Source organism: Ailuropoda melanoleuca, chromosome 16, assembly GCF_002007445.2.
Source record: "Ailuropoda melanoleuca isolate Jingjing chromosome 16, ASM200744v2, whole genome shotgun sequence".
NCBI lineage: Eukaryota > Metazoa > Chordata > Mammalia > Carnivora > Ursidae > Ailuropoda > Ailuropoda melanoleuca.
The window spans coordinates 84,086,410-84,099,984 of record NC_048233.1 but is presented as its reverse complement, the minus strand read 5'-3'; the positions used below and the strand labels follow the sequence as shown (position 1 = coordinate 84,099,984).

General features: G+C 57.4%; 1 protein-coding gene across 2 annotated transcripts; it reads right to left on the bottom strand.

Moving 5' to 3' along the window:
• Positions 1–1,566: 1,566 nt before the first annotated feature.
• Positions 1,567–8,546, bottom strand: CDC42EP2 (CDC42 effector protein 2). Of its 2 annotated transcripts, XM_034645020.1 has the most exons (3): positions 8,309–8,546; positions 7,578–7,901; positions 2,727–3,066 (listed from the first exon to the last, which is right to left on the bottom strand). In XM_034645020.1, exons 1-3 carry the CDS (start codon positions 8,373–8,375, stop codon positions 2,738–2,740), a joined length of 720 nt encoding a protein of 239 aa, XP_034500911.1. In that variant the 5' UTR covers positions 8,376–8,546; the 3' UTR covers positions 2,727–2,737. The 2 variants fall into 2 exon arrangements, with proteins under 2 accessions (XP_034500912.1, XP_034500911.1); XM_034645021.1 differs by lacking the exon at positions 8,309–8,546 and having other exon boundaries at positions 1,567–3,066; positions 7,578–7,715.
• Between the last annotated feature and the right edge of the window lie 5,029 nt (positions 8,547–13,575).

The following is a 13,575-nucleotide window of genomic DNA, read 5'->3' as shown; positions in this document are numbered from 1 at the left end:
CGTTCATAGAAACAGGAAGCAGAGGGTGGTTGCCAGGGGCTGGGGGAAGGGAGAGTGGGGAGTTAGTGTTTCGTGGGTGTGGAGTTTCACTTCGGGAAGATGAAAAAGGTTCTGGAATGGATGGTGGTGATGGTTGCAGGATAATGAGAATGTACTTAATGACACTGAATCATACACTTAAACATGGTGAAGAGGGTCAATTTCATATTGTATGTATTTTAACACAACACACACACACAGCCCTGTGGCCAAGCAAAACGACTCCTGGTCAAATTCAGCCCCCGCTCTGAAACCTGACACAGGGAACAGAGGCAGGAAAGGCTGGGGGTGAGGCGGGAATCTGGGATCCACAGGGTCAGAAGGATGGAGAAGAACCAGCAGAGAACGGAAGACGCTTGAACTTGCCTCCAGCCACCTGCCTGGTCTCTGCCAATCAGACACAAGCCTCACCTTAGCACTCTCCCCTCCTCTGCCTCCACTGCCCCTGCCCCATCTAGGCCTCCATGTCCTGCAATGGCTTCCTCCTCTCTGACCTTCGGTCCATCTTCCATTGGCCCGGGTGGTGACCCTTCTAAAACCTGGATCTGACCACGTGTCTCTCTGCTGAAAATCCTTCTGCAGCTCCCCATTGCCTTGGCTCAGCCTGCAAGCAAAGCTGTTCCCAGCCGACTCCAACCTGTTTTCACAGTCCTGCCCTTTCCAAGCTCCGAGTTCCTTTATGTCCTTAGCCACTTCTGAATACCTTCCATGTGCCAATTCATAAATGTTCCTAATTTCTCCCACAACCCTGCAAGGTAGGTACCGTCGACCCATTTTAGAGATGGAGAAACTGAATGGCACATAGACTAGGTCAGACTCAGAGATCTGTGCTCTTTTCACCACTCGGTGGCTCCTCTGTCATTCACTCTGGTGCCTCAGTGCCTTTGCTTATGCACGAGCATATCTTAGCCTTCGGGTTCGGCTCAGAATCACATCTGACCATCCTAATGGGCCCTGACATGGCTGCACCTCTACCCCAGGCATCCTGATCTTGTTTTCTTCGTTGTGTTCAACATGGTGGGAAATCCTCTTACTTGCTTACAAATTTAGTATCCTTTTCCCACTCGGATATAAGCTATAGGAGAGCCCGGATTGCGTCTGTCTGACACCTGGAACACGCTTCAGTGCCCTGTCGATGCTCACTAGACAGCGCTGACAAGCACTGGGCGGATCCCACCCGGCCCCAGGCCCGGCCCTCCCTCCTGTGTGCTCCCTCAGTCCTCTGCAGCTGGAGAAGCTGCTGGTTCCTTGCACTGGGGGTTATGCTTTCATTCTTGGGTCTCCCCCAACAGACCCCAGCAGCCTGGGCACGGCGCCTGCTTACAGCAGTGCTCAGCCATCTCTGTAAACACCAGGAGCAATGTTGCAATAGCCTCAGTTGGCATTTGGTCGGTTCCTGCTCCCAGGTAGAAGCTTTCAAAGGGCACGAAGCCTTCTGGGAGTGCGGTCTCCCAGGGTCAGCCCACGTCGCAGAGACCAGTCTGTCTTCTGGAGGGAACCAAGGTCAAGGGTGCAGGGAGCCCAACTACCAGCAGCAGCAAGTTTTATTGCGACCAGAATCTCCTGGTCCTGTGAGGGGGATGGGGCTGAGGGACATTCGGTCACTGATGCCATGTTCCCAGTCCAGGACACGGAGCCAAAGTTCTGGTCGGCTGTGCCGTGCCTCCCCCCCAACTCCTCCCCGCCCCCAGTCAGGGCATCCCACAGGGCTGAGGCAGAAGGCAGGTGGAAAGGGAAGTTCATCTTGGCCGAGGCTTCATCCAAGGGGTGTGAGGGAAGGAGGAGCCGTTGGCGGTGGGGGTCCAGCTGGCCCAAGACGCTCAGGGCACTTTGGTCTGCAGGTGTCCCTAGTGGGTTTTAGGGGAAAGCAATGAGGCACACCCTGCCCCTAAGGAGAGGCTGGGAGGAAGGGAAACAAAGGCTCAAAGAAAGAAATCACTGGCCAGCGACCACACAGTGGGACCTGGGATCCCAACTTCTAGGCCAGGGTTGCGTCCCGGCTCTGCTTCCCAGCATTCACTCTATCCTGAGCACCTGGCCTGGCCAGCCTTTGTCCTACGTGGGGATCTGCATGTGGCCCACGTCCTGGTCCATGATCTGGAGGACGTCGTCCAGGATGGAAGGCCCCAGGTCCACGTGCAGGGAGAGCAGGGAGCTGGCATGGGACAGGAAGGGCTCCTCGGCCCCTGACTCGGGGGTCAGCCCATTGTGGGTAGAGCCAGCCTCTGGAATTCTCCAGATGTCCACACTCCCTGCCTCTTGCGGGGAAGGCTGTGGGGTCTCCAGGTGCAGGCGAGGGGGTTTGGGTGGGGCCTGGGTTGTGGGCAGGGTGAGGGCCTGGGGCCCACCGATGACAGGGAGGGAGATGGCATTCTTGAGCAGAGGGGACGGCCCTTCGGGGAGCTCCCGCCCGCACAGCATGGCAGTGCGGGTGAACTGGAAGGGGAGGTCGTTGAAGGCGCCATCCTCCTCAGGTCCCTCGACTGCTGTCCCTGGCAGGAGGTGGAACTTGCCCTGCAGGAAGGAGATGTCGCCGAACATGTCGCTGCCCCCACCGCTGCCAATATGGATGGTGTGTCGGAAGTCCCCCAGCGGCGGGCTGATCATGTCCGACGACAGCAGGTCCCGCAGCTTCTCCTTCTTGCCCTTGCGGCTGCCGCGCTTCAGGTAGATGGGCACCTTGGTGGACATTGTGACCTCAGTGCCCAGGCCTGGCCGCTGGTGCTGGGGACAGTGCACCTGCGGGCACCACAGCCTCCTGCTGCCTCCTCTCACCGCCGCAGCCAGAGACACCGAAGCCTCGCTGAAGGCAAAGACTACGGTGTGGGATGTGACAGAAGTTGGCCCAAGGGATGAGAAAAAGAAAGATTAATGGCCGGTGAAGTGAGAGGGCTGAGACAACAAAAAGCGCTTTCTCCCGAAAGAGTTGAAAATGCTCTGGAAAATTCTCAGGAGCAATGTGGAGCTCTTGTAGGCAGCAACGCTCTCTGGTCTTGTTCTTGCAAGTGTCTCCAGGGGTCTGAAGAGCTGAAACACCAAAGCATAAGTCAGGGACAGAAGGACACAAGGCCGAGGCATCCGCGTCACCTCTGGGCCCCCAGCGTCAGCCCTGGGAGCCCAGGTGGGGCCGCTTGCCCGGGGGCAGCCTTGTTGGAGAAGCCCGTGTTTGCTTACAGACTCACTTCCCCCTGGAGCCTGGATCACTAGCACCGAGCCCCTCTCCTGATCGGTGTGGAAGCTGAGGCCCGGAAACCTGGGTGACAGGCCCAGAGTCATATCCAAAGTCCTGGTTCTGGTCTCTTGCCCTGGGTCTCCAGCTCTGCTTATCACCGAGGCCTGGGTACGCAGCCCTGATTGCACATCAACTGTGCTCCAAGACGTAACAAGTGCCAAGTTTGTGTGGGGGTGTCTTACAGACTTGTCTCAATCCCCTACTTGACCAAGGAGAACGATCTCGCAAACTCTGTCTTGCCTACCCGTCTCTGCCAGGCCTGGACACATGGCAGGTGTTCAACCAACGGGGCCAAATGATAGACACCTGATCGGCCCCATTTCGTCCCACCCAGAAGTGAGGTCACGTCGGAGTCCCCCTTTTCCCTCCAGGTTAGTAGCTCCTAGCTCCGGGATCGAGTCTGATGCAGTTACTGTCCCTCCACCCTGCCCGGCACCTGAGCGGAAGATGGAGTGGAGGGTACCAATATTTTGGGGGGTTCTGTTCTGTGCCTGGCATTTTATTGAGTTCTTTGCAAATGCATCTCATTTAATCATTGCAACTACCCTCCTTTCATCCCCATTTAAACATTTGAGCCAGAACACATTTTGGAGGGATTTGCACAAGGCATTGCCGAGGGAGAGAAGCAAAATGCAAAAATATAGCATGGAAGATTCCATTTCTGGGTTAGGGTTAGGGCGCCTGGGTAGCTCAGTCTGTCAAGCGTCCGACTCTTGGTTTGGCTCAGGTCATGATCTCAGGGCTGTGAGATGGAGCCCTGTGTCGAGCTCCGTGCTGAGCAGTGAGTCTGCTTGAGATTCTCGCTCTTCCTCTGCCCCACTCAAGCCCGCGCTTTCTCTCTCTAAAATAAATAAAATCTTTCAAAAAAAATAGATTCCAGGGGCGCCTGGGTGGCACAGCGATTAAGCGTCTGCCTTCGGCTCAGGGCGTGATCCTGGCATTGTGGGATCGAGCCCCACATCAGGCTCCTCTGCTGTGAGCCTGCTTCTTCCTCTCCCCACTCCCCCTGCTTGTGTTCCCTCTCTCGCTGGCTGTCTCTATCTCTGTCGAATAAATAAATAAAAAAATCTTAAAAAAAAAAAGATTCCATTTCTGACAGCAGTGACCAACTCCCCTCCCCTCTGCCCCTTCCCCGTGTATGCATGCGTGTATGTGTACCTACAAATATAGGTCCTCATAGGATTGTATCCTACATAAAAAGAGAGAAGAACGTGGAAGGCCAGCACTGGGTTGTCATACGGGCTATGCAGACTGGGGTGGGGGGCAGGGAAGGGGTATGGAGTCCGTGATATGGGAGGAAAGGTGTCCTAGATAAAAATCACCTGTAATATTTGGTACTGTTCCTATACAATGATATAGGTAACTGTGAAAAGGACGATTGCCCAAATGTGAGTAATGGTTTTCTCAAGGTAGCAGATTTCAGATGACTTTGCCTTTTTTCTTCATACCTTCATAAACTCAAAATCTTAATAATAAGCATGTGTTCCTTGGGTGCACATATTATTTACGTAATCAGAAAAAATAAAGCTATTTTTAATGTGGAAAAAATAAGCGCACTCTGGTGGGTGTCATACTGGTTTAACAGAAAAAGGAAGCGTTGCAGGCCTTCCTTGGCGTTCCCATGGTGGGGGACTGGCCTCATATGTGGATACTGGATACGAGAAAGCCCAGATGTAGATTTGGACCACAAAAGGCAAAGAAAAAAAATGTATCCAAGGTCATCCAGAGGGTAACCAGATGAGCCCCCCTGCCCTACAGCCCCCTCCCCAGCCCACCAGGGGCTGAGCAGGTAGGAAATCAGCCAGGGAGGGGTGGAGAAACAGCTGGGAGGCCTGGCCAGGTCCTAGGCCCCATTCTCTATCCTGGGCAGGGTGAGGAGAGAATGAGGGGCTGGCAGGAGGGAGCAGGAAGGAGGAAGGAGGATGCAGGAGAGGCAGAGTCCCAACTCCCAGCCCAGGCGCTCACTCAGGAAACCCCACCCCAGGACCAGACAGCCCAGGTCAGTCACACTGAGCCACAGAGACCGGACATCTTGCCCCTCCCTGAGCACCTGCAGTTTAAAAGGAAACAAAGGAATGACTCTCCAATGGCGGAATTCCAGCTAAGCCTGGAAGGAGCTGGGTGGAGGGTGGGGGAGGCAGTGGGTGCCTTGAGGTCCTGGAATTCCATCCCTCACTCATGGAACCAGACATTTACCTGAGACCACCATCCCAGACCTGGGGGAATGCCAACACACATCCCACCTGTCTCCTTGGTAGGCGAGCAGTCCTGGGGCAGCTTTTCCTTCCTTTCCCCTCATGAAGAGTGGGGCAGACTGGTGGGATTTGTCATCCACCCCCCCATCACACAGGGCGCCAAGATGGCCTGAGTGTTTCCACAACAAATTGGGCGTCCCTGACAGCTGTCTCACTCTGAGCCAGATGTACCCGCCCAGTTCCAGATGTGGGGAGAACTGAGGCTGGGGGGAAGGGCTGGGCCAGCGTCAGCCACCCAGGGGAGAGCTGGGAATTGCAATCATCAAGCCCCAAGTATTCAGATTTGGCAAGCGTGAGACCCCAGGCTCCAGCTGCCTTTGCACGTTCGCATTTTAAAGCTCCCAGGCACAGCACGGTGGGTGTCACCACCGGCTTTAACAGAGGCAGAAGCTGAACCTCAGAGACCTTAATGTTGTTGAGGTTGCCCAGCTGGGAAGAGGAAAAATGGGCCCCAGTACCCAGCCAGGTCCCTGTGGCCCCGGGCAGCCCAACCTCTGAAAACTGGGGAGCAGGAAAGAAACAGGCTCCCAGCTAGGCTGGGGCCACTGGGTCCCCAGAGCTCCTCCATTTAAATCCAGTTGGCTGCCCCTCTCCCCCAACTTGCAAGGATCCAGAGATAGGAGAATGAGGTCTCCATCAGGACAAGGCTGTGGGGGGTCAGGAGGGGTGACTTCCCCCAGAAATGGGAGGAGCAGATGGGAGCTTGCCCTGGACAGGAGTCCTGGGCCTCCTTCGGAGAGAATGACTTCCGGGAGGCACAGCCCCTTCTGTCGCTGGGAGTACTAGGCCACTCCCCACCAGCGGTGTTCAAAGAGCCACCCCCTGACCTTGGAATCAGGGGCCGGACCTTGAATCCATCTCCATCTGGGACTCTGTGACCTTGGGCAAGACACCTCTCCTTTCTGGCTCTCACCTTTTCCGTCTATAAAATGGGCTGACAAAGCCGTCACCAGAGGGCCACTGGAAGACCCCACCGGCAGAGACCAAGTGAGCGCAGATGCAGGACGGACAGGGTTAGCGGGTCCCTGTCAGCCCTGTCATTCATTCAGCGAGGAGCGTAGGGCTTCCCTCAAGCGTTTTGGTTATCCGGGGACAGTTCTCCGAACAAGACCAAAATGGAAATGCCTCTCTCCTCCAAGCGACCGCCTTTTCCCGCCTGCCCTGGAGGCAGCCTGCGCAGAGCCCCGCTCACGGGCCGCGGGGAGTCTCCCGGGGTCCCTGCGCGGGGCGGCGCTCGGCTCCGTGGCCGCTAGGTGGCCGCTAGGTGGCGTGCTCTGTCGCTCCGCATCTCAGAGGAGTCCCGGCGCGCACCAGGGTCTCAAGCGCCCCTCGGGCTCTAGGCAGGGGCCCCCCAAGGAGTGGCACGTTCGCGTATCAGATGCGGATCTTCTGAGGGATATTCTTCCCTTGGGGTGTTCTGGTCTCACAACCAGACAGTAGGGGGGAAAAGGGACGACTGGGGATCTTGCCAGGGTCTCCAAGTTCTGGGAGGCGCCTCCCCCGTGCTTTCCGGCCTGGGCGATGTCCGAGTGTCCGCTCGGCGCAGGGCCAGAGCTCGGGCGAGCAGGCCCCCACCCCTGGCTCCCGCGGGTCCGGTTCCTCAGCCCTAGCTCGGGTTCCGGCGCTGACCCCTCGCCGCCCTCTGCCCGAGGGCCCAGCTCGGATCCGTTTCAGGACACTCGCGGCCGCGGCTAAAGATAGGAGGACACCTCACCATCGACTAAAAATACGACCCCCAGCCCGGGCGGGGACGCTGGGCGGCGGGAGGGCACTCCCGCGTCCCGGGTGTGGGGCGGAGACGAGGGCTCAGGGCGGAACCACGAGTTCGGTTCGGGATGCGCTGCGCCTCGCAGGCGGAGAGGGCGCGGGCGTGGCCGCCTGGACCGAGGCGCGGGCGGGAAACACCGTGGAGCCCGAGGCTCCCGGGAAAGGACCTGCGTGGGGGTGACACAGGGGCAGGGGCGCGAGCCGGGACGGAGAGTCGCGGGGATGGGCCTCTCAGGGAGCGCCCTGGGAGTCGCGGACGGGCTGCCGTCGCGGCCCGAACTCACCTTGAGGCGCGCAGGCGGCGGACTCGCGGGCTGCGAAAGCTCGGGAGCTGGACGGCGCGGCTCTGGGAGGCGATCCCAGCTGTGAACTCCCAGTGAGGTCCGTGGCCCCTGAAGCCCCGCCCCTGGACCGCGGAGCCACTGCCCGGACCGCCCCCAATAGGCCCCGCCCACATCCCCCACTCCGGGCCCCGCCTGTGCTCCCCCTTCGGTGGCTTGGCGCCCAGGTCCGCAGCCACGCGGGCGTGGGGTCCAGTGTAGGCTCGGGCGGCTGCGGGCCAGGCGGTGTCGGGTGCCCGGGCTGGACTTTGCGGACTCCGGCTGTGCCTGTCGGAACCAAAACTCTCGGTGTTCGAAGGGCAGGGGGGCGGCAGCCGGAAGACCGAATTATAGTTCTAACGAATTCACCGAGCGTCCTTGGACCGGTTCCCTCCCTGGAGGGCTGGGTCCGGGGAGGCGCCCGCACAAGTGTATTCAGTGGCCACTAAAGGAATGAATGAAGCCTTGGAGTCACCGTAGTAAAAATATTAACAAACTTGCGAGAGCTTTAAGGAGTTTACCGTCCTCTAGAAAAGGGAGCACTGAGGGTGTGTGGCCTGGGTATGACCCGTTTGCCATCAGTCTAGGTGGCTTCCGGGGCGGGGGTGGAACCCATACTGACTCCTTCTAACTTTCTTTCATTCATTCATTCATTCATTCATTCATTCATTCATTCATTCATTCATTTCTGTAACCTTTACTGAAGGGCAGGCCCTGCACAGGGCGCCGGACATAGGTGGAAGGAACCTGCCCTTCCTCCATTCAGTGATTCAACAGAGACTTGAGCATCTAACATGGACCAGCTGCTGTTCTTGCCGCTGGGAATTCAGCGCCCTAGGAAAGACAGAAAACTGAAGCTCAGGGTTATGGTGATCTGCTCAGCCTAAAAGTGCAAGTCCTATGGTCTTTGGGCCTTCCTCCTGCCTAAGGCTTCTCACCCAGCCACTGTCCCCCTCCCCTCCCCTCCCTTCCACAGCACAGCCCTGGGAGGGGACCACAGCTCTGTGCCAAGCCTTGAGCACTGCCTCTGAGCCGTGGACCCAGGTGCGGAGCTGGTTCTGCTGCCCACTTGCTCTGTGGTCACAGGCAAAGGGCAGTCCCTTTCTGAGCCTCTTTGCCTGTAAAAGGAGAGTTGCATGAGTCTCCAAACAAGAAACTTACAAGTTCTTGTGCTTTGCGGATGGGCACACAAGCCCCACAGGGTGCACTTTCATGCAAACATTGTAACAGTCACTTTGGGGGGCCAGCAGGCTGGCCTCACCCCCTGACTTGGAATGACTCCACTGTTGAGAGCTCCTGAGCCTGCAGGAATGTGGCTGAGGCACAGCCCCCTACCCTCTGCCCATCTGTTGAGAGTCCTCCTTTGGGGGAAGGAGGTTGGGAAGGGTCAAGGGTTCCATTCAGAGCTGGTGACAAAACAGAAAGTTGCAGAGATGGAAGTTTGGACAGGCAAAGACACTCACCAGAGGCCACATGAAGCTGGGAACCAGTTCCAGAGCTCTTTGGAGAGGTTGGGGGGGTGGCTAATGGGGAACACTGGGAGATGGGTAGAGAGCTGTGCATTTGGCCCCCTCAGCCTGGCCCTAGCCCATGCTCCCCTCCCTCAACGACTAGTGAGTAATCTCTCCAGCCTGGCTGCCAGGCCAGGCCTTCCAACCAGGGCCCAGAGTCGGAAACAGCATCTGTGCTTGGGGGACTGTTTTAAGTCCACTTGGAAGTGACAAGGTTCCAGCTAAGTGCTGGCTCCCCATGTTGCTCGGTATACCCCTGCCATGAGCCGGAGCTCACAAAGCCTACATTCAAGGCATGATTGGGGCCTGGTGGTGCATTCTGGGGTTCCGCAGCACTCAGGTGAGCGGTTCATTCTCTCCATGCACGGATGAGGTTATGTCACTTGGCTGGGCTGGAGGAATCCCTGAGCCTGCTGACAGCTCCTCTCCTGGAGAAGGTTTTGCTGACTAGGCAGAAGCTTTGCGTACACACCCGGCTGCTGTGGAAGCCCTGCAATTAATGCGCATTTATGAAACAGGATTTCATTTGCTAAAATTGGCCTTTTTTACGCAACGTCTCCGGCTGTGTGTAAGGGCCTGTGTGTGGGTGGGGAGGCTGGGATTCTGGGCCAGGGGATAGCCAGGGTGTCCTGCATTTCTGACTCAACAGACATTCAGGTCAAATGTCCTGCTCCCTGCCCCGCCTGCATCCCATGTCCAGGGTCTAATATCTCAGCCAAGGCCTGGACTGTTCTCACTGGAAGGGCTCCTGGACGCCCTGGCAGCTGAGGGGGCAGGACCCTGAAGGGCATTTGGGAGGGGTTAGAGGCAAGGAAGGCTTCTGATGGAGAAATGCCTGGAATGGGCTATTCAACCTCCTTCTCCTCGGCTGGGAGCTCTCCCTGGCCTGAGATGGGTCTAGCTGGTTTCTCCCACCCCCTGGCTGCCCCCCCTCCCCCACAGGGCCCTGTAATCACTGCACAGTGACTGACTCAGCCCTTCCTTCCCCTCCCAGCCCCTTCTTCCTGGAAATCATCTACGTCAGCAGCCCCAGCCCCCGTGGAGGGAGTCAGAAGCCCCCTCCTCCAAGGTTAAGTGGGGAGGATGGAGGGGTTGGCAGGGAAGGACCCCCAGGCTGGAGCCAACTCTCTACAGCCCCACCTACCCGGGAAGCTAGGGCCCTGGGAGGCAGGTGGGATGATGGTGACCAGGAGTCTGGGGGCAGGTCTGGGAGCAGAGGGTCACAAGGGAAGTGTAGTGATAATCTTGGGGGGATCTAGGAGGCCAGTGAGAAGAGACAAAGTATCTGGAAGGGGTTTCAGCACCCCTACTGCCCAGGGCCACAGGGCACCAGGGAGCTGGTCAGGAGCTCCATCCGCCCCTAGGAAGCCTCCTCCATGCCAGCCTGAGCTCAGCCTGCAGGGCCCCATGGCCTCGGCCAACCCCAGGCCTGGGTTGGATTTTTCCTTGATTGTTTCTTGTTTCCTTCCTCCCCTGGGCTCCTGCCAACTCCAGCCCTGCCCTCCTCGCTCTTCACCCTCCTTTAGAGAACTCTGATCCGCCAGAAGCTGGGATTCAGGTGAGAGTCCCCTTGGAGCTGCCCCAGCTTCTGCCTCGGTCTTGAACCGAGGGGGGACTTTCCTTTGGGTCTGGATTTTGGCCCCAGGCCTAGAGCCATGGGGGTTTCCAGAGTGGTGACAGCTCTGTCTTAGGAGGGACCAGCCCAGGCACTTCCCCCAGAGGCCTCTGGGAGCATCCAAGCTGCATGGCTGTCCTTTGGCCTGGGGAACACAGAGGCAGCAGGGGCAGTCTTCAACACTTCCCATCTCCTCAAGACACCCTGTCACTGTTCGCTTTGAAAACTCATATTTGATTCTACTTCTTGCCTACGGGTGTGCTGGACTAGCGAAGACGCAGGTGGCCAAGGCTGGTCCCCGGCTTGCAGGGAGCAGATACCCCAAATGAAACAAAGAACCGATTCTAAAATAGCACATTCTGGGCCATAAAGGAGGTCCTCCAGGGTAGAGGCTGGCTCGGATTCACCTCTATCTATCTATCTATCCCAGGCCAGCGTGGATGGGGCTCAGTCAGTGACTGCGGATTGTGAGAACTAAAAAGAACAGAAATGAGAAGGATTTGTTTTGCTAGAGGTGAGGAAGAAGATGGGTGTTAAGAGTGTTAAGAAAACTTCAAGGAGAGGGGCGCCTGGGTGGCTCAGTTGTTAAGCGTCTGCCTTCGGCTCAGGGCGTGATCCCAGCTTCTGGGATCGAGCCCCACATCAGGCTCCTCCGCTGGGAGCCTGCTTCCCTCTCCCACTCCCCCTGCTTGTGTTCCCTCTCTCGCTGGCTGTCTCTGTCAAATAAATAAATAAAATCTTTTTTTTTTTTAAAGATTTTATTTATTTATTCGACAGAGATAGAGACAGCCAGCGAGAGAGGGAGCACAAGCAGGGGGAGTGGGAGAGGAAGAAGCAGGCTCATAGCAGAGGAGCCTGATGTGGGGCTCGATCCCATAACGCCGGGATCACGCCCTGAGCCGAAGGCAGACGCTTAACCGCTGTGCCACCCAGGCGCCCCATAAATAAATAAAATCTTAAAAAAAAAAAAAAAAAAAGAAAACTTCAAGGAGGAGGTGACATTTGAGCAGGGTGTTAACAGATGAATAGGAGTTCGCCAGACAGAACAAGGGAAGGACGTTCCAGGGGGAGCAGGCAGAGGCAAAGGCAAAGGGCAGGAGGAGTACGTGTAGATGCGTGGTGTGATTGGGAAGACAAGAGCCATCCAGTAGACCACGGCATGGGGGGGGGAAGTCCAAGAGGGTAGTGGGTGAGCACGGTCTTCCTTGGCCAGCATCCATCCCTCTTACTCTGGGGACCACCACTCAGTTTTCCAGAGTCTCCAGTATGACTAACCCCACCCCCCAAGGCAAAAGGCTCCCTCTCACCCCTGTCCCCCAGGCACCCATTCTCCCCTCAGACAACCAGCATTATCAGCTTCTTGTAAACACTTCTGGAGATACTCTGCCTGTGCAAGCAAAGCCCCTCCCATCTTTTCTACACAAATGGCAGTATCGAGGCGAGTAGGGCCACCCAGGTCCCACAGGTCCTCGTGGCAGTTGGGGGCGGGGAGGACAGGCTCTACTGTCAGAGGCAGCGGAGGTGACTCCACAGGGCGTCTGGGAAACCGCGTCTCATTGAGCCTCTGCTCCTCTCATTGTTCTGCACCTCGCTTTTTTCCAGTTAACATTACATGTATGACCACCCCCTATCGTACACAAGAAGTGTCCTCAGTTTCCCTTTTTTTGGTGCTGCCTAGCGTTCCAGGGTGTCATGGTGTACCTCAGGCGTTCTCAGCCGGTGGCCCTTTTCTTTGCTCCCAGCCCTTTCCTATGACAAGCAGGGCTGCATGAGTCACCTTGTACCGCCTCGCATTCACACACACGTGAGCACAGCTGCGGAATAATTGCTATGCGCGGGAGGCAGGGGAAGGACGCGCGCAGTTGTCATTTGGGCAGCTCTGTGTGCTGGTCCTTCAGGGGATGTGCGGGGCCCCTCTCTCCTCAGCCTCCCCAAGCGCCTGGCTCTCGAGCTCTTTGATCTCTGCTAGTCTGCAAGGGAAGACTAAACCTAGCCAAAGTGTAGCTTTTGTGTGTTTCTGCTAGGCTGAGTTTGGCTGTCTTTTCCTTGGCTTCGGGGTCATTCCTTGTTCCTTCTCTGTGGACTGGCTGCACAGTTTTGCTTAGAAATGTTGCTTCGGACAGGGGGACCTGGAGGGAGGCCTGGCCGGAGGCAGGGGCCACTCTGGGGACAGTTGGTTCAGGAAAGAGACAGAACTTGGCTCTCAGCTGTGGCGTAAAAGCCAGAGTTGGAGATAATAAAGTAGAAAGATTGGAATTTGGTGACAGACCGGCTACGGGGCCCATGGAGGGAGGAGAAGGGGGGTTGAGCCCAACCCAGGGTGATGACTCAGGCTGGAGTGGGTGGGGGAGGGAAGGGAGGACGGTGGGGCCACCAAGGGAGGTGGAGGATTCTGGGGGTAAAGATGATGTGCCTCCTGCCCATTCTCCAACCCACATGCCTCTGCTTACACGTTTCTGGGTCCACAATCCCCGGGCAGGACCCCCGCTGCCTCCCCTCCCTCTGCAGCAGGGGCAGCCCCCTTGCACATGCTCCCCCGCCCGCCTCACCTGGCCACCTCCCTGGGGCACATCCTGCAGCTCTCAGCTGTGGCGTCTGTCCCCTAGGGAAGCCTTACGCACCCCCAGTTGATGGCAAGACCCCTTGTGATACCCTCGGAGAAACTCTGAACCACTGTCCGCTCTGTGCCACCGCCAACTGATTCACGCCCATCCCCCACCTGACGGCAGCCACCAGCGTCTCCCCAGAGTGCGGGCAACACCGCAGGTACCTGATGAACAAGGAACGAACGGATCAGTGGATGAATGGCACGAGGCTGGGGACCGCAGGAAGGGGG